This window comes from Pyrus communis, chromosome 8, assembly GCF_963583255.1.
Source record: "Pyrus communis chromosome 8, drPyrComm1.1, whole genome shotgun sequence".
Classification (NCBI taxonomy): domain Eukaryota; kingdom Viridiplantae; phylum Streptophyta; class Magnoliopsida; order Rosales; family Rosaceae; genus Pyrus; species Pyrus communis.
In genome coordinates, this window is record NC_084810.1 from 15893257 (window position 1) to 15914207 (window position 20951).

General features: G+C 37.8%; 2 protein-coding genes across 4 annotated transcripts; both read right to left on the reverse strand.

Annotated features, from left to right (window-relative positions):
- Positions 1-481: 481 nt before the first annotated feature.
- Positions 482-8489, reverse strand: LOC137742535 (peptidyl-prolyl cis-trans isomerase CYP71-like). 3 transcript variants are annotated; one of them, XR_011069418.1, is made up of 14 exons: positions 8203-8489; positions 7755-7840; positions 6323-6411; positions 5331-5570; positions 5071-5192; positions 4504-4579; positions 4224-4331; positions 3938-4114; positions 3618-3835; positions 3135-3267; positions 1471-1694; positions 1179-1332; positions 662-826; positions 482-562 (listed from the first exon to the last, which is right to left on the reverse strand). XR_011069418.1 is itself a non-coding variant. In XM_068482428.1 (13 exons), exons 1-13 carry the CDS (start codon positions 8385-8387, stop codon positions 743-745), a joined length of 1896 nt encoding a protein of 631 aa, XP_068338529.1. In that variant the 5' UTR covers positions 8388-8489; the 3' UTR covers positions 482-742. The 3 variants fall into 3 exon arrangements, 2 of the variants coding, with proteins under 2 accessions (XP_068338529.1, XP_068338530.1); XM_068482428.1 differs by having other exon boundaries at positions 482-826; XM_068482429.1 differs by lacking the exon at positions 8203-8489 and having other exon boundaries at positions 482-826; positions 5331-5578; positions 7755-7781.
- A 5072-nt stretch (positions 8490-13561) lies between these two features.
- Positions 13562-17542, reverse strand: LOC137743379 (serine/threonine-protein kinase D6PKL2-like). The gene is made up of 2 exons (XM_068483262.1): positions 16923-17542; positions 13562-14385 (listed from the first exon to the last, which is right to left on the reverse strand). The coding sequence occupies exons 1-2, from the start codon at positions 17507-17509 to the stop codon at positions 13593-13595; spliced, it is 1380 nt and encodes a 459-aa protein (XP_068339363.1). The 5' UTR covers positions 17510-17542; the 3' UTR covers positions 13562-13592.
- Between the last annotated feature and the right edge of the window lie 3409 nt (positions 17543-20951).

The window sequence follows — 20951 nt, forward strand, 5'->3', positions numbered from 1 at the left end:
TGCAGCACCATTTGCAAATGCAGAGAGCGCCTCAATTAGTTATGAGTGTTTGCAAGCAAACCCAAAACCAATTCGGCTACAACCATTAACCATGCGTAAAAATCCTATGGAAAGATATTCCAAATCGTTCAGTACCTAATCTCAAATATGTTGGTGTAGTCATTGTTACCTTAGCACTTGAGCTTCCTAATTCACTATCTACGATGATGTTTTTTGTCATGTTATAATGGGATGTTGCATTCCTTGTTACTTCCGAATTATGAGATATCTAGGAAAATATGTGCGAATAATGTACTAAAATTTGAACGTAATTACATATGAAAGAATGTATCTGTCATTACTATATATCGGAAACCCTAACTAAAGGTTTGAAGTATACTTTGCCTCGGTTACAGCTTAAACTTTAAAAACATTAGTGAACGAAGTTTGTTTGTCAAAGGTATTTGAGTTGAAGGAAATTAGCAACATACGGCCATGGAACTCCACTGGTTTAAATCATTACATAAATAACGGTTAAACGGCATAAACAAATTACCATGGCAACATCGTTTCTTTTTTTACCCTGAACAAGTAACATCTTGCTAAGTAATCTGCATCAAGCATGAAGCGCGCAAGTAAAACAAGTGAATCTACCCTACATTAAACGGCATAAACAAATTACCTGAATGCAATCTTTTGCAGTCAAGGTTCCACCAAAACGATCACCAACCATATTTGGAAAGCATCGTCGAAAGGGAGAATCTTAAGGCTTGGGGACAGTAACATTCAGAATTTTCACGTCTACTTGGGGCCTTTCTCCCCTGTCTGTCTTCACTTTTTCTATAGCCTGCATACAATAAGATGGGTGTCAGACGTTAATTAACCAGTCACACTGGGGGACCTCATACTACTAGCTGTGATTCACGAGTAAAAGGTATACATAAATTCCCGTCATCATAGGACAATTTCCAAGTTTGCAAGAAAAACAAAATGTCTTTTGGCAAAGAACATTTTCGTCCCAAATCAATGACTAATTTTCAGGCAATTTAAAATCTCTTCCTCTCCACTCTCCCTCCTTCCACTACTCTTCGTGAAGACTGCACAGGCAGGTGATGACTCTCCCTCTCCCCATCTCAAGGAGAAGAAAAAAGAAAGACCACATGCAGATGATAAACATAAAAACCAAGGCTCAATCGTACCTGCACGACATCCATCCCCTTGATAACTCTGCCAAAAACTGTGTGCTTGTTATCAAGCCAAGGAGTAGCAACTGTGGTGATAAAGAACTGAGATCCATTTGTGTTTTCGCCCGCATTTGCCATTGATACAGTGAAAGGCCTGTCATGTCGTAAACTGCAAGGAAAGAAAATTTACATCATTGAATACTTAAACCAAAGAATTATGACAATACAAAAAATTGCAAGAGCAAACAGAAAGTAGAAACTTTGACTTCTTTGCAACCTACCTCGGTCCATGAAATTAAATCTTTACCTTTTATGAAATTCATCCTCAAACTCCCGTCCCCAAATAGACTGCCCACCAGTACCATCTCCTAAAGGATCTCCTGTTTGTATCATGAAGCCTTTGATGACTCTATGAAATATGAGGTTATCATAATAGCCATTTCGGCAGTGTGTTGTGAAGTTCTCCACAGTTTTTGGGCATTCCTCTGGATACAATTTCATGTGTATGTCACCCATTGTAGTACGTAAAATCTGAGGAAGAAGAAAATAGAATATTAGACACCTAATGCTGTAACATATCCCGAAGAATACAGCTAAAGAGAACATGATGTATGAAAACAAAGCAATGCTGAACCCATACATCTTCATGAGAAACAGGCCGCACAATTAAGAAGATGCACATCCAAAGATCTAAACCAGAAAACAAACCAGAACTAGTGGATTTAAGTCAAAAGACAGTGAAGTTACACATCCAAAGATCTATACCAGAAAACAAACCAGAACCAGTGGATTTAAGTCAAAAGGCGGTGAAATTATATACCTTTTGCTCAGATGATGATATCTAGAAAAGATAACACGACATAAAAATTTCCATACATTAATAATTTGGGTATTGATTCATCCAATTATCAAATAATTTCCAGATGAGAAAATATAAGAAATTAAACCATAACTATTAACTAAAAGAAAAACATATGTTGGAATGGATAACAAGAATTTCACCTTGAAAATAAACGCCTTTTCTCATGAAGACAATCAAAAACTCCTTTTTTGAAGGAGGAAAGTATTTCAAAAATAAAAAAAAATATATAAACATGAATGAATGGTAGGCATGGCCCACAAAGCCGCACCACTAAAACACCACAACCCATATATTTACACCATAATTCACACCACGGACACATAAATCCCTCTAGCTAGCCATTCATCCATTAAAACACCCAATTTCGTCCAAAGTTGTTTAGAGTCTTTAAATCTGTTTGCTTTTACTTTAATTTCGTCAAAACCAATCCCCCCTTTAATATTTCGTGTTTACTTAGTTAGAACCTGTTTTAATTTGTTTCTTTTAGTGTTTTGAGTCAAAGTTAAGTTAGAATTCGTCCAAAGTAATCCTTAATTTCTGTTTTGAGTCAATTTAACTTAGTTTGTTTGTTTGAGTCAGTTTAGCTTATTTTGAGTTGTTAGAGTCTAGTTTTCTGTTTTTGAGTCTAGTTTAGTGTTTTAGAGTTTAAATTGTGTAGATTAGCATCCCTCCTAATCACCGGCCTAGAACGATCCCTACTTACATCTTTACTACAATTGTCAATAAGAGAGTTTAATTTGAGTGCTAGCCGGGGAATTGTAATTTTAAAGGGAATTGTAATTGGCACTCCAAACTTTCAATATTTAGAAAGAAAAATACACTTGTGAGAAGTGCACAATTAGATTTTTGGAGTTCCACTAGCAGTTCCCTTTTTAAAATGTATTTGTCAATTCCTTATTGTAGGTCTAAAAATAAAATTAAAACCAAACAAGTCTGATATCATCTTCTCCTTTTTCTTTCTCTTTCTTTTATTTTTCTTTTGTAAATTGAGAATGATAGCATACCAAGATACAAGAAAATCAAGGGTTATTATTGAAAATTTAAGAAAAGTACAAGTAAAATGGAGGAGAAAACCATCACATCCAAGATACAAGGAAAAACAAACTTACCACATTGTCAGGTAGAGACGTTGTAGCTGATTTACCAATCTCTGATGCAGCCAAGAGTTCATCAGCAGGAGGCTTTTCGTTGAATATATCTCTTCCCTTAGTTGCATCTTCAGGCTCTTCTGGTTCTCGCTGACTGAACAGAGCACAAGGAAGTCAGATCAAATTAAAAATGCAGAATCACAGTTCCAAAACACCAGAATATAAAGTAGTCACACTAATGGGTGAGATATGCAATTGACAATAACTATATAAATACTTCAATCTTATATCCCAAATCATAATCCAATTTCTTCTTTCCAAGAACTTTTACCAATATCAAGATCTCCTCCAAGTACAAATCTGGGCCAGAAAAATATCATCATGCAATGACTTGGGCATCCAATCATCATTAGCCATGTAGTAATGAACCAAAAGCATAAGCTTAAAAGAAGAAAAAACAATAACAGACAGGTGTTTTCGAGGTTGTCTGAAGTATTTTAGTACCTGAATAGATAGATTCTGTGTTTTTTGAAAGCACAACATATGAGAGTAGGATCTGTCAAAGGCTCTTTGCTTTCATTAACATTTGCTGCAGCAGCAGGAATTTTTCTAACTTTTTTACTGCTTCTGTCACCTTGGTATAAGGCAATTCTCAAAAACCTATCATTATTCTCCACTTTTCCGAGAATTCGGGAAACTTTATTAGTGTGTAAATTTACCACCTGAAATAGAAAAACAAAATTAAAACAGAACAAATAGTTTCCTTCTTTACTCAAGAGAAGTAATGGGAAGGGGGAGAGGACAGTCCAACTCTATTATATTACTTTTATTCCAAGGAGAGTTGCATATATGAGAAAATTTGAGCTTTCATCAAAAACTGCATTCGGCTGTGGGGCAGATTCTGTTTTCTCAATTTCCCTCTCAACAGCCATTCTTCGCCCAAAGTCGATAGCTTCCAGCTGGTACAAAGGCACATCACTTCTCTGGAGATCTTGGGCCACCTAATCAGTGCAAGATGATCAATAGGAGTGTTAAAAAAACAAAGATTCTTAAAAACATTAGAGATTAACATACATACAAAAAAATGTTCAGGTAAAAAACTGATGTTACCTCGAGAGTTTCATCATAAACTCGTCGTAGTTTTCCTGTGCTAAACCAAAATACACGTATCCTGCGATCAGGCGATGTAATCGAAAATTGCTTACCATCCGGGCTAACCTGAGGAACCAAAGAGATTTTGTAACAAATTTCTTTCGTCATACATCAGCTATTAACAAAGTGTGGAACAAAACAAAACAAGTTTTAGCTTTATCTAAATGTACAAATAGAATGAGTTCATACTTCATAAGGATCAAAAGCCTGAAAAAGTTAAATCGATTTCCGACAGTACCTCGATAGAAGAAACGGTAGTTTTGCATTTCGGGATTTCAAACAGATTAGTATCACTTTTCATTCTGAACTTCACCCTGCAAACACCACATGAAAGCAGTATAGTTCTATTAGGAAGTGAACAAATTAAACACCTGATTAGTAAATCCTTAATGAACAGATGTCGTCAGAATTGTGTTATTTGCTATGCTAATGAGAGAAAAGTGAATAGAGAACAAAAAAATATGCACACAAAATGTAATTGCCAACACTCTCAAAAACAGCACATGTTGAATTCTCACTGGCAGTCTCTCTCTCTCTATTTTCTAAAAAGCTGGCTTAGTTATATTTGACTAGGATAAAGGTAAGCAAAACTTGGTAAGTTTGACTGCTCTGACTGCAACAGTAGAACTATTGTCTTACCACAATTTTATACCAAAACCAACCTTACAGGAATTGTGAAAGCTGATCATATGAACTTATCATCCGCATATAGTTTTCCACATAAAAATTTGGTGTACCTTCGTACAGTTTCTCTACGATATTGATGACGGAAAATTATCGTATTAACACGCCAAGGTGCACATACCCAGTCTCCGGAAACTTAAGGCTGTCAGGACTCCAATATTCAATCATTCCCTGTTGATCAGCTGAAATCACTGTATCAAATACAGGATTATACCTCATAACTTTCACTGGGCCCAAGTGTACCTGAGGAATGGATTAAGAAAAAAAATGGAAAACAAAATTGGAAGTTCAATTTGTTTAAAGTAGGTACATATTTTTCTAATAAAAATAAGATTCTGAAGGGGAAAAAAATATGCCACTTCCAACATTGCAAAAACATACCTCTCTGGAGATAATAGGTTCATTTGTACCAGACCGTGCATCGAAAATGTGTACATATGATGAGTTCCTGTCACTGATGGCAAGCCTGGCTTTGACATCCCCTTGTTTGTAGACCCACTCAACAGCACCAGGAACAAACTCTGTGCGAATCATGACCATCATATCGTAGTTGACTACGTCATATATCTTCACAGACTTGTCATTTGAAATTGTACAGCAAAGCAAACCATCAACACTAACCTGCATAGCTGAACAAGTTAAGGTTGATGACTGCAATACAGGGAGTTTGAAATCTACATAAAATCATTAATAACCAAAGAAATCAAAAAGGTCGGCTGGCTCACGCAAATAAATAGGTGAGCAACAAACTGAAAATTACAAACCAAAAACAAAAAATCCTCACATATCAACGCACACAAATCAGGTCGTTCATGTATATGCCATGACCATGAGTTAGAGGAACTAAGAAAAACATGAGAACTAAACATGGTTATGGACAAACTTTTCTCGTTACCATCAGAGTCTGAAATTTGAGGACACAGCATCCGAAATCACTTTTATTTAGTACCAAAACTGGGGATCGAAAAAAAAGGAAAAACAAAAAGCGCAGCTAACTTTGAATACAAGGAATAACAGGATGATAACTAGTTCTCTACACAATAAACTTAGTGTACAGAGCTTGTCTGCTTGACAAACATATCCTCTATCAAACAAGATTAGAAACAGATAACTGTACCACATTAATTAGAGAGCCAAAACTTCAGCTAACTGTGATTAATACAACCTAACACATATTCAGGAATCCTAAGTTTCACGTACAAACTAAAACAGGAGAACAATATGCAGCTTTTAAGTGTATGATGTTGTATTAAGGATAAACTACTTCAGATTGCATGTTCAGAGTCAACCCAATATTTAGAAAGAAAGCAGTGATCAATCTAAAAGTAAAATACGGCAGAATACACATGTAGTAATGTGGAGGAATAACTCACAGCTAGGCCTTCAATTGGACCAAGGTGGGACCTAAAATGCTTTGCAAACTCAATGCCAACAGCCTTTTTCTTCCAAAACTTCAAATGTCCTGGTAGAAAAACAAAAAACAAGAATAAGGAATGGAATCATACGTAGCTTACAAATAGAAGAAAACCAAAAAGGTCATAACGCAAGGTCTTATGAGTAACATCATCCCCAGTCCAGGTAGTAATATGAATTAAATTGCATATAGTTAGAAGGCAATAAAATATAAATTCAGGCCATATTACTGCAATATTTAGTGGCAGAAGGAAACTTATACCCATCCTTGTATTTACACACTTATTTTGAAAATCAGGAAAGTCCATTCCATGATATTTCAGGATGTAAACATAGACATAGTATGCTGGCTACGCAAATCTCGTTCGACTCAAACACACACTTCATCTAAAATGCATACTTCCATTTTACTAAAATGCATACTTCCATTTTACTAAAACACATAGGAGTCATCATCCAAAAGCATACTTCCATTTTACTAAAACACATAGGAGCCAAAATTAGGCTAAAGAATCTTTTTTTCTCTTTTTTGCAGACATATATTTACTATCAGGCTACATGTGGGGCTCGTTTGGTATACATGATTGGACTGCAATGGAGAACTCTCAAATTTCAGGCTATATTGAAGGTGGAAGTGAATGGTTTTTCATTTGGAGGGGATTAGAAGAGGATTAGCTTTGAAGGAAATTCATCCCTTCTAATCCTTCCATTTTAAAGAGAATTGCAATGGGTAAGTTTCCTTCATGAGTAATCCATCTTCTATCCTCTTTGATAATTTTATAATTTCTCCCTTCGACATACATTTACTTTAGTAGGTTATACATTCCAATCCAATCATGCGCATCAAATAAGCCCTTGGTTCCTAAACTTGGAATGGATAGGACTGGATAGCTCACTTGTTCATCTAATTCCCTCAATTTGGATAAAAATTTGGAAGTAGGCCTTCATTTCTTAATTCAACATACCTTGAAAGTGGCAACTTATCCAATCCAATCCAATCCTTCGGACCAAACCTAGGCTTAGAATATATGCCACCCTGCCCTGCACTAAACTCTTACTCACCACAATGTCATCAAAACTTAGCAACCACTGCTTAGGCTACAACTTCTTATCTTACCCACATCACGCTATGTGGATGCACATTAATCACGTTACTCGTACAGTTTTCACAAGAGTAGTAAACTGGGACCTTCCCCAAAATATTTTAAACTTTTGGTAAGCAAGAACTTCCTAATAGAACCACAAGAAGTCATCGAAAAATCAGCATGGACACATAGCCAATTCATTAATTAACACCATATCTACCCAAGTAGCAGATGACATGCACAATACAAGAGAAATAACTTCAAATTAATTTTCGGACATGCAAGAACAGTATGTTGCTATCATTACCATCAATGCTTCCAGTTACAACAAAATCCGCCGATGACACAGCAACATGCGTAACAACGTCACGGTGCATATAACTTTTCTCGTACCTGTTTATGCCACCAAAAATAAGAGAATACAAGAAAAAATTACATGAGAATTGTTCTACCTAACTGCTAATGCTCTTGGCTGGGAGAACCAAAAGAAATCAACATCAAGAATTTGAATTCAACTCATTCGGCCAAAACAATAGGGATCATAACACATGGGATTTGCCCAATTAACACGAGCTGAGTTTCCTGGGGTTTAAGGGTTTATGAAGCCAAACAACAAACTGACATTTTCGAGTAGAAACTACATTTTGAAACTCCAACTGAATTGCAATACATAATCACGGAAATTCCCAATTCAAACTAAGAATTGGACCAAAAAAACAATCAGGAGACCGAAAGGGGGGGAAATCAATACATACATTAGAGCGGAGGGAAGAGCATCGAGGTAGGCGTGCTCGAACTGGAGGGGCCGCTTGGGGCGAGAGCGAGGGGGTGGGGGTGGGCCGGGACCCACCATGGGCTCCTCCTCGGTCTCCGCCACGCCGTTCAGGGGTTCGGCTACGTCTGTTGCTAGGGTTTCTCCTCCATTCTGAGGCTCCTCCATGGTTGCTCCTAGGGTTTTGCTGGAGACGAAACACCGCAACCGCACCGAGGCAGTAGGTTTTGTAAGGCGAAGCTTGAATTGTTGGAGTGAAAGGAAGGCACTGGAAATCTGGATTTTTTTTTAATTTAAACAGGGACAATGAAACACCGCCGCCATTTTTCATACGGGGTTCCGTACCGTTACCGGTTCAAGATTGGGCCGGACTCGTGTAATCTTTATGATTAGGAGGATTTTGTCTCTTTGGGCCTAACCACGATTGGTTGTGGACCTTATGGTCCTAAGGCTGGCCTGTTTATGTTGCCACCGATAACTATTTCGTTCTTACTTCTATGTTTTATTAGAAATGGTATTAATATTTGAAGCTACTCTAAGGGGGAGTTTGAATGGCGGATGTAGTGGGTTGAAGAGAATGTCATCTCCACCAGGTCATTCATCACTTGCATAACTATTTCGTTTTTAATATCAGAAGGTTTATTCTAATTATAATGGTTAAAATGAAGCTCTAAAAACAACCTACATTCATGGCTAAAAGAAAGCGTCAAAAGCGATGGTCAATAAAATAAAGCATCATAATCGATTTATTTCCAGCTGATAAAAAGAAGAATAACTATTTCTATTAAGTAAACGCCAAAAGATTACTACATTTGTTGACCTGTAATGTGGGAAATTTCTTCCATGCTACATAGTACGTAGCGTTCTAAAAATCGGCCTGAACAGTTCTTAGGTGTTGGGTGGTGGGGTTCCTTGGCCATCTTGGGCAAACAAAATCACTAAAAATCGAGGAAGAACTAGGGAGTCTAAATGCTAGGTTCCAAGTTTTTTTTAATAAACTAATTAAGTTAAAGTGGGTAACGTGTAACCTACCCAAAACACAAAGGGACCCACAAGCTCTCGTGCCGCATATCGCCTCATCACCTTATGTCTGTGCAAACCCAAAGCTCTCACTCATGCCACATGTCATCTCGTCGATCCTATAAACCCAGACTTGATTAGTTGATTCTACAAACCCAGAGCTCTATGCAAACCCATGCTTGATCAGTTGATCTTACAACCTCCATCGCTCTACCTCTGTGCTATATATCCATTGCTTCTGTAATTTGACAATACTCTGTGATTTAGACTCGACATGCATCTCTCGGAACTCGTTCTTATCTGGAGCGAATCGTGATTGATGAGATGAGAGTCGAGACCCACTAACCACTGTCAAATTATTCTCTTCCTTTATAAATAATGCAAGACTTTTGAATTGTTAGTTTGCTTACTAAATTACAATCATGAGGCTTTTGAAAGTGTGAATAGACACTTATTTATATGATATAATAATAAATTTACTTAAATTCGCTTAGGACCTTGCCTGTTGCTCAACTAGCGCCTAGCATCTTTTAAAATCACGTTACATAACATTAAATGCTATGAACATTGGATGCTCTTTACATTGATTTTGATTATTGCCTTTTATTTTGGTCCCATGGATCCAAGCCATCCAATGCTCATAGCATTTAATGTCACGCCCGGATCCCGACGTACATCCAGGATCGACACGTGACATCACCAAGTACCTGTATATCTAACATACCTGCCTTGGGGATATGGATAAAGCACAACTCAAGATTCGAATTGCATAGTAATTTTTTGTTTACTTTATGGTTGCATGTAACCTCTTTGTTAGACTGCATACGTACCCTCCCACGGGATCAAGCCATTTGTAGTTCACCATTTGTTAAACTCTGAACTTTTCGTAAAACACTTCCTACCTAAAAAAACATATAGTACCACACTACACATCAACCATAAGCCAAACAAGAGTTGCCATCTTGCCATTCACACACACATATGCTTTCCATCACCATTCCACAATCACATCAATTAATAACTCATACAATACACCAACATGCAGGGCTAGAGTGACACAGTTTGGTCAAAGCCTACATCTCTAAACTTTCTCAATTTAGACCAAATCCAACGAATCAACTAAGTCAAGGATGTGATTTCAGACCACTCAACGAAATCCACCATCGGGTTCTGGGTTTCGGGTTTCTAACCACTCAACGAAACCAAAATACTAAGAGGGATTTCGGACCACTTAATGAAATCCAAACCAGAATATGATTCCGAATCACTCAACGGAATTGCAAAGTAAATGGGATTCTAGACCTCTCAACAGAATCCGAGTGGATACGATTCCGAACCACTCAACAAAATCGCTGAGTACAATGGATATCGAACCACTCAATGAAATCCAAAATAAGATACGATTCTGGACCAGTCAACGGAATCGCGGAGCACAAGGGATTCCTAGCCACTCAATAGAATCCAGATGGAGCAGGGAACTAGCACTCAACAGAACCCTAACAGAATCCAGTTCCGGACCACTTAACGGAACTGAGCGGAAGTCCAAGAAACATAACCATGGCTCGAAGAAACAAGACATAATCAAGTTACACAATTCATGAAGGCTCAACGAAATGAAACAAAGCACAAGTTACACAATTTAGAATGGCTCAATGATGGAAAAATGAAACAAGAAACGAGATATGAAACAAGTTTTGAAGCAACAAATCCCCATGTCAATGGGTTATCAGTCCATTACTAGCCTTCACATTTCACAAATAATTCACATGCATTTCAAATCACATTTAATAAAAATAGATCGATGGCTAAATATAAAATAACAATTTAATATAAAACACAATTCTAAAATCATGCCGTATCCACAAAGAATACTAACATGGAGATTTTAGGGTAATAACCAGATCACATATATTAAAGTACTCATCGCGATAAGCCCGCAAAGCCTCACTGAGTCTCTAGTAATACTAATTTTAAAACTTAAGGACGATTACAAACATGTGGATCAAAGTCAACCCTAGTAATTAAATTCATCAAGATTCATATGTTGGACTCCATATGTCAATTCCTAATGTCCTGAAATATTACGTACTATGTACTAAAGTTTGGTGTCATCCAACGGTCGGATCGTCGATTCATATAATAATCAAGTGACGTACCATAATGAAAATAGGTTCAAACAATCAAATCTCATCAAACAAATATAAAATATGAAATCAGGACATCTAATTTAAGTTAAAAAGGCATTGTTGGCCTACTAGCCACGCGCCACTGCACGCGCCGCGGCAGGTGATGATTTCCGGCAAACAAAAACCCAATTTTTAGACAAACTCCAAAAATTACCAAATTTTACATAATAGTAGAACACAACAAGGGGAAGAACTTTCATACCTGGATTGAATTCCAATTCAACCGGAAAATACCTGGAATTGCCATCGATCCGTTGAAACCCTAGAAATGGGTGTTCTTGATTCGACTCCAAAACAAGCTCTGACGCCTCAACCAACCTATGGGCATTGTTCCTAGAGTTAAAAGGAGTTGATTGATGGTGGTAATTGACTGTAATACTTTTAGGAATGACGGATTGCTGCCATAGACCTCTCGGCGCCAACAACGCCATTCTTCAAGAAAATGAAGCCAATCCTTGTCGAGTTTGGGTGAAAATGGAATAGGGATCGACTAGGTTCAAATTGAGGATCAATATGGCAGTGGTCCTATCGTCAATGGTGGTCGGAATAGGGAGATACAGTTGGGTCGAGTCAGCGGGTTGAAAAGGGTTTGGGTTAGCTGGTTCCTCCCTCATTTCCGTTCCCTCCTTTCTGATTGGCCAGTTTCTCTCCTCCTTTCCCTCCTTTCTCTTCTCTTCTTCCCATCTCAGTCGTACACGTGGCACCCATATTGTTGCTCCAGCAAATCTGGAACCTTCTAGATTAGTGGTTAATTACTATTTTACCCCTGTATTTAACCACTAATTTCTCTTTCGTTAAAACTCCGTTTCACAAACCTTTTCTTGCCTGTGCACTGGTGAGGTTGAGCTCTATCCCAAATATGTATAAAAGTGACAAAACATATAGAAATTAAATACGTCCTCAAAAAGTCTGTTTAGTTCATTAAGGGCATTTTTTCCTTTTACTTATTGAAAAAAAAAAAAACTATAAGCCGTAATTATAAATGTGTCGAAACTAAGAATACGAAATATGTAATTTTAAATAGTGAAATCCGAGGACGGGATTTTACATTTAATGCTACGTAACATCGAAGTGGAAAGCATGTATGTTATAACTTCAAGTCAATTTGAATTACATAATGTGTTCATTAAGTAAAATCAATAATTTGACCATTTGACCATTTGTAATGTGACAACTTACAAAAAAGAAAAGAATCTTAATATGTGACATAGTTTGGGTTTGGTAACAAGTTATTTTGACAGGTCAAGTTCATAGTTGACTTTTTGAATTTGTTAATGAGTTAACATAACATGACAAGTTAAAATAACAAATTGACACAAGCATGGCAAAGATGACCCATTTGCTAGGTTTAAGGGGCAACTAATGGAACATTACATCAACAAAATGAGACTAAAAAAATAAAGTAAACAATAAGAGCCAGTAAACTATTCATGACAATAACAGATTTGAAAACTCAATCCAGCTTTGCTAACAACAAATAGAAGATACAAACTTAAAAAAAGGAGGAGAAAACAAAGTGATGCAAACAAAAAGTGGATGTTACTCATCCAAAAACAAAATAAAAATTAACGGAGATGAATGAAACTTAGCAAGCAAGCAACCAAACTCATGTGAGGTAGGTTCTCTTAAAGAATGAAACAAATTTGAATAGTAGCTCTCAAACACCTTCTGCCCAAATGTCAAACCCCATCTCCTTCCAAACCAAACACTTCACATGGGAAGGCGGCCCAAACACACATTTCACAATTTCTCACAACCACTCTAAATTCCATCCAAACGATGAACGCTCCAAGGGCTCCCGGCGCTGCTACTCCCCCGGGGGGCGGGGTGGCGCGGGGTGGGGGTGCGTTGTTATGAGGCGGATCATTAGATGGTGGACAAAGGAAGCCGAGCGGATGTACCAAGCCGTCCGAAGTCAATGTCATTGCTTATGTTCGGATTGTCGGGATTTCAACACCAGCATTGACTTTGGAAATATGTGAATTAATTTAGTACATGTCGGTTTACCAAATCATATGTGGCCACATAAATTAGGCCACCCCATATAAAGATGAAGTGTTTAAGAGTAAATGTACGTGTTATGTACGTTGTTTTGTTTTGTGACAAAGTAATGAAATATTTGTGACAAGTGCGCAATATATTTTTCTTATTTGAGTTTGTTTTGTGACTAATAATATTCCATTTTCTCAGGACAACTTTGATCAGATACAACTCGCCTACTAAGTGGTGGGGGAATAAATGGTGGAGGTGTACATCTCAACAACGCCCAATTAACCCCTTGGAAAAATGGGTGCCTCTTGACTGCCGATGCACCCATCAACGATCCCAATCGCCGAGCCGGATCCTTGACCAGCAGTTGTGAGATGAGGTCCTTGGCCGTGGCCGGCACAGCCGGTTCTTTCGGAAGCTCTAGGGCTCGAGCCACAATATTTGCTAGGGTTAGCTCATTGTCCACGCCCCTAAAGGGTGTCACACCATAGAATAGTTCAGAAATAAATATCCCTAACGTCCACCAGTCCACTGCACTACCATGTCCCTCACCGGACACAATCTCCGGAGCCAAGTACTCGTGTGTCCCGACAAATGACATGGACCGGACGTCTACGGGCTCGGACACAAACTCGGGGCCATTTTTATGGCTCTGCTTCTTCTTCCGCTTGTTTTTCGGGTGAAAACATGACACGGAAGGGACCATACAACTGGGCAGTATGCATGAAGATGATGCAAATGGGGGTGGATCAAGTGAGTAGTCTTTTCGTGGTGCAGCATTTGGGGTATTTTGAGTAGAGATGATCTGAGGCGTTGATGTACCATCGTCGCATTTTAACGAGAGGTCAAAATCCGTAAGCATGATGTGACCGTCAGATCGAACTAAAACGTTTTCCGGCTTCAGATCACGGTACACAATCCCCATCATGTGGAGGTACTCAAGAGCTACAATCACCTCCGATGCGTAGAACCTAATCATGATATTAAATACCAGTTAGTATGCTAATCAAGGATCCAACATATGATTTGTTATATCATGATCAATTGTTCACTTGTCTACATGTGACCAAAATATTTTAGTTTAGCAAAATGTCATTCGTTTGGTTGGGGTCACTCTTGGAAGTGAATTCCGCACATTTTTTTTCTCTTTTTGCACACCCCAATTGATTTTGTCTCTTGATTCTCTTTGATTTATTCAATCAAAAGACCAGGGTAAACATAAGTGCGCAAAAGGAGAAAAAGGCGTCCAGAAATCACTTCCCAATGGATAAAGGGGGGAAAAGAGAAAAGTATACGAAAATATAGCTGGGTTATTAACCTACTGGACCTTAGCCCTACTTCGAGTCTTCAATCATATATAGAGAGGTTTAACTTTTTAGATAAAATTCAAAAGACATAACTCTCTAAATTAACAAGGTTCGCAACCAATTTGCAAGTTAATGATAAAAACACATGCAAGCAATCCATTGCCATGATAGTAAAAAGCACTTGTAAATTGCAATTATCACAAACAAAAACTGTATATAATTGATGATGATAAAGAAAAGCGAAAAGCACTTGCATATAATTGATGAAATAAGTACTTTTGATGTGATTCTCTGGCCTGGAATTCATCCCTAACCACTGGGTCACCCCGTGGTGGTTCCTTAATGTGTTTTGGCTAGGAACACTTTTGGAATGGAAAAGGACGAAAGAGAAGAACCTCATCATTTTTTATGGTAAGAAAACAGATCACTAACAACATTTCATCTTTATCTTTTACTTGCTAAAATTTTTACTACTAAGCTTAATCACAGTATTGCCTCCTGAGAGCGTTCGTGAATCCCACTTTGCCCCCGGAGGTCACTTTTGCCCTCTAAATCATGTTTTTGTGTCCCACGTTTCGTCGGCATTTCACCTTTCAGTTGCAGACATACTCAGACTGCTGGGACCTTATCCCTACTATAATTGAAAGTCAAAAGACACAACTGCCTAAATTAAGAGTAGTCTCAACCACAAGCCAAAAGCAAGAAAACAACACTGGGGCCACTATTTTGGGAAATCCTGCAACAATTATCTGAACCCAAAATACTGGAATTCAGATTTTAAGGGACCTGTTTGGTCCTTGAATGCAACAAAATCTATCCAACAAATCAACAAGAAATAGGGAAAAGAAAAGCTCACATAAAATTAACATCCTAAACATTTGCAATCAACCCAAAACGTAATTATTCAATGTATTTTTTTTAGCAATTTTATACTTGTACGACTTGATTGCTAACTAAACAAAACTAAACGACTAAAGCTGCCTAAACGACCAGGACCAAAGTGGAAAACGGGGAAAACTACAGGGGCAAAAATGTGATTTGGCTATGAGAAGAAAACTACTGTTAAGTGTAGGGTAAAGCACATGTCGTTCGACGTGCCATATTAGTGATAGCCTTGACTCAAACCATAGTGTGCACGTGCATGTAATTATAAGTGGCCTTTTTAAGCACATGACAGTCAAAACTAATCAAACGTACTTTCAACGAAACAAACGACCCACATGGCATCTCAAGCACAAAGAAGATGACTTATTAGAACGAGTTCGCCGTTACTGTCATAGTGTGACACTTCAATCTAATAATATCATAATATAAACATATATTTCTCCATATATCATTATATTATTAAACTAGGATGTTCGATGATCTGGTTAGACTCCTTTCATACAAATTGCTCTCCAAGTGAAAGTGGTCATTTATCTTAGCATTCTTCGAGCGTTTGAATTTCATATTTTCTCCATTCATATTTTCTCCATCCTTAGTACTGGTTTGATACTAAGGTGCTTCTATAAAAAGTGAATATAAAAAAAAACTGAACTAAAAAATATGTTTGGTAAACACTTAAAAACAGCTTATTTTCACAGTTTTGGATGAAAAAAAACTGAAAATGTGAAGCAGCAAAAATGAGCTTATTCTCATAGCACAACAGAAATAGTTTTTTTTTTTAAAACATAACAATATCAAACCAGCCCTTGACGTAGCTTAAAGTAGTAATATTATTTACAAAAAAAAAAAAAAAAAAAAAAAAAAAAAAATTCAGTACGCATATAAACAGCCACTTATTGATTCCGTGTCACACAAGTTGTTAGTCTTCTACCATGCTTACGTATATTGATTCCATATCATACAAGTTATTCCTTGTACCGTGCTTACGTGTGCTTAACAACAGTTGACAATTTACTTCAAAATCCTAAATTTCATTTTCACCCATCAATCTATATGTCCAGATTTTATCAGGTGCATGTCAGGTACACCCTAAAGCTTTTTCCATTAAAATAGGTAGACCCCACCAAACAACCTGACAGTTAAAGCTGTACAAGTGTCGGGGCCGCACAGCACGATTCAGAAAAGTCTGAACCGTGCAAACGCGTACCATTACATCACATCAAATCTAAGCCCTCCGATCGTCATCAATTACGGCCCTGAATTTAATTTCGTTATGGAAAGTAGTGAATTAAGGAAGGAAATGCTAACGTGCGCACCTGACGGCAGGTTCGTCGAAGCGTTTGAACGGCTGGCGCTGGCGGAGGACGTGGAGGTCACCGCCGGGGCAGAACTCTGTCAGCAGGAAAAACCAGTTGGGCGCGTCGATATTCGCGTAGAGCGTGGGCAAGAACGGGTGCTCCAACATTTCCAATATTTCCCTCTCTGTCCTCGCCCGCCCTTCCTTTCTTCGGCTAATCAATTCCTTCTTGTCCATCACCTTCGCCGCAAATACGCACCCCTGCGCCCCACTGGGGGACTTCAACTCGGCCAAGTAGACGGAGCCGATGTCGCCGGAGCCGAGGCGCTCCGCGAATTTGAGGTCAGAGAGGGAGAGTTGCCGGGTCGGGGATTCGGATCGGATCTTGTAGATTGCGGACCAGAGAGGGTCGGAGGAACAGGATTGGGGTCGGGACTTGGGGACTACGGAGGCGGGGAGGCGAGCGGAGGAGGAGGCGGAGGGCGGGAGCGTGGATTCGGAGCAGGAGCTGGTGCTGCGCTTGGTGGTGGTGGTGTTGGTGGTTGTGGTGGAGGTGAAGCTCAGGCTTTGGAGGTCGTCGGCTAAGTCGTCCAGAAAGGGCTCCATTGCGGGGAGGGTGAGAGAGAGAGAGAGAGAGAGAGAGAGAGAGAGAGAGAGAGAGAGAGTGAGGAGTGAGAGAGGAGGAAGGAGAGCTACTTTGCTGAGAGAGCGAGGAGGGAGTGAGAGGAGGTTTTGAAGGGCGGGGGAGACGGGAGACTGGAGAGAGATTGTTGGGCTTGGGCCATGTTGTGGGTTTGGGTTGCCGGGGAATTTGGGTGCTAAAGGTGGGCCTTCTTTGTGGGGACCATGCTTAATATTTTAGATTTCTATTTTCCAATCATGGAGTCTATGACTGTGGGTACAGTTATAACAGGTGCTTAAAATATCGGTACTAATAAAAATATTGATATGTAAATTTGTGTAAATATTGATATATCGAATATTAATATCAATATCAATTGCTTTTAATAATGGATTTAAAATGATAATTTAAAGATTGTCAAATATTAGTTTAGACGAAATATAACAGTTTCTTCAATATTTAACAGATGTATCAGAAATATCGACAGTATTTGTCTATTTTAGCCTAAACTTAAGAGTCTATTTGATATGAGAAGAAATTTAGACTTAACCTCCAATTTCTATAACTTTATCTGATTTTTTTGATATTTCCATGAAAATATCGATCGTATCAAAGAAATTTACAAAATCATGAAAAGAGTTTTATCAACAAACAAATTGTGTTTCGCATCATCTAACTTGAATTGCTATACTAATTTACCTTTAGGAGAGGAACAAAAATTCAAACCCGAGATGTAGTGGGTTAAATAAAAAGTCTTAATTGACAATTCACCGGCAGGGAATGCACATTTGTAAACGGAGACAAGAGTATCCTAAGTCAACCAAATAAGAAGATGGTGAAAAAAAATTAAACACCCATGTGGATGGGGGAAGTGTGATTTGCCAATACGAAGCATGGTGCGTCGGGTGCCCCTAACGATGCACGTCCGCACGTAAAGTCGGGAGTTTCTCGAGACCGAAACTTGGTTTGTTCCTTCTAGTTTCGCAAAGAAATCATGAAAGCTTGGATTGGATGCATGTGGAACTAAAATACTAATTATTTATTCTGCATAAAGAGAAGTGATTAAGACCATCGATGATAGATTTCATAATTACGCAGGGACCATGGGGGATTAACTTTTAAACCATATATTATAATTTAAAAGTAAATATCATTTGCCGCACCAAATGCTTCCATTTGGTTTGTTCCTGCAAAGGAGACTCTTATGAGACACTTTGTCACCTCACGATTTAATGTTACTTTTCATATCAACATTATAAAATATTGTGTAAAAAAACATAAGATAACAGATAGTCCACATAAAATCTCACTTTAGAGAGTCTCCTTAGCATTTCTCTAATTGAATTGGTGGAAACCAATCACTGCAATTAGATTAAGTGATCAACTTCAGGAACACTTTCCAAATTGATGTCGTATCATATACTTATACAACCTCTTTAAGGGAAAAGATCCCAAATTTTTTCAAAAAATGAGGATTAGTTGTGGGATCAGGATTAGTTATGAGACCTACTGCACATCAAACTTTAACGATCTGAATCATTTATTTTGTAAGTCTTGATTCATAGATCATTCTTGCAAAAATTCAATTCAATCCGAAACTATTTGCTTATTTAATTATCACGATGAAATTTCATTGTTTCATATATAACAAAATGTTCGTCAACTTCTTTGAGCTCAATTTAGATATCTCAAATATATCCGATTTGGCTAATAATTTGTAAGGATGATCTATGAGGTGCAACTTGAAAAATAGACAGTTCAGATTGTTGAAGTTCGATATGGAGTGTGCCCCACAACTAATCTCATTAAAAAAAAAAAAAAAAATAGAAATCCCTTCCTTTAAAGGCTTCTTATACTTATATTTCATTATTTGCACTATGAATAAACCAAAAAGAAAGTATATTTTAGAATAATTAGGGAGGTTAAGAGAAGGCTTTTCAATTGTTTAAGAGACAAGTGTTAGAGTATGAGTGTGATTCTCACAGTTTAGTAATAATCATTGTTATTTCAGATTGGTATAAAGAGGTCTTAATGTGTTTATAAGAGTTAATTCAACTTTGGTTTGGATTGAAACTCTACTGTTGGCTTGAGGATAGAACTCATACTTGTACAAGGATTTGGTCTTGTATTCCTTGTAGGATTATTATAGGGTAATCCAGCTTTTGTAGTATAAAAACCACAAGCCCCTACTCTCACAAAAATACGCTCTTATTGTTTCAATTACCTATAACTTGGAGAGCATTGAGTTTTGCAGAGAGGAGAAGGTTGTGTGTAGAGGGTGTCTTGGTATGCGTCCATGTGACAGTTGAAGAAGATGGAGAACTCGAATTGCACACGCAGTGCCACGGCTTGGTGCTTTACGTGTCCTGCTATATTATTGAACCCAGTTCCTTTTGGCAACAAAATAGTTTTCTAGTGCAGCAAAGGTTGCGGTGTTCATGGTTGTGACACCATCTGCGTGGCTCTTGCTTCCGCTGATCTTGGTCATGGTTGGACCGTCACCAATCATCACAACATTGGTCATTTGCTTTTCAACGATGACAGTCATCTCGGAAACCCTTCGTCCTTTGGCTTAATGGAATAGCACCATCTGCTGTCGTCTAACAGCACACATGGGAAAGACTTCGTGAAGCAGTCTGCAGGTATGTGTTGCAGATATCACTTCAATATCTGCATATGTGGAAAATATTTGATGTGTTGGTTGTGATTTAGTTGGTAAATTCTTGTGTTCTTGGCTAAGTATATTAACATAAAGCCTATGTTTATTCTTACATGATTGTTGAAAGATAATTTGAGTATATTAACATAAAGCCTATGTTTATTCTTACAACAAGTACTTGTTTTATTTTGTTGGCAAGAAGACAAGTACTTCGTAGTTAGAAATCTCTTAAACTTGGGTGACCAAATAAACTTTATGGAAACATCTTTGTTTCCAAAAATGTCTCTTCGTGGGAATGAGAATGAATGATGAAGGAATGAAATATTATAGAAGTAATAAGGATGTGGATGATTGAATATGGAATAAACAAACTTCCCTATGTTGAGGTATTTCATTTGTAAAATTGATAGGATGTTCGTGATTAATTCATTTCTTAAGTGTTAGTAAACACAAGAATGAAAATTATACTTATTCATTTCCATTCTCATACATGGTAAGTGAACATGCCCTAGTATGGGGGTGTTGTTTATCCCAAATCCAATTCTTCACATCCCTATTCATTTTGATCCCTCATACATTGATATCGCATACCATTGAGGAATAAGATCTCACATTGGTCATATATAAAAAATAATAATATAAAATTATATATGAGAGTTTCCAACCCTAATATAATTGAAATCCTTTGTGGTAAACCTAATACCTAATAATATGTTGTTAAATTGAGACAATATTGGTATTAGTGGTGAACCATGCTGAGCCTTAAA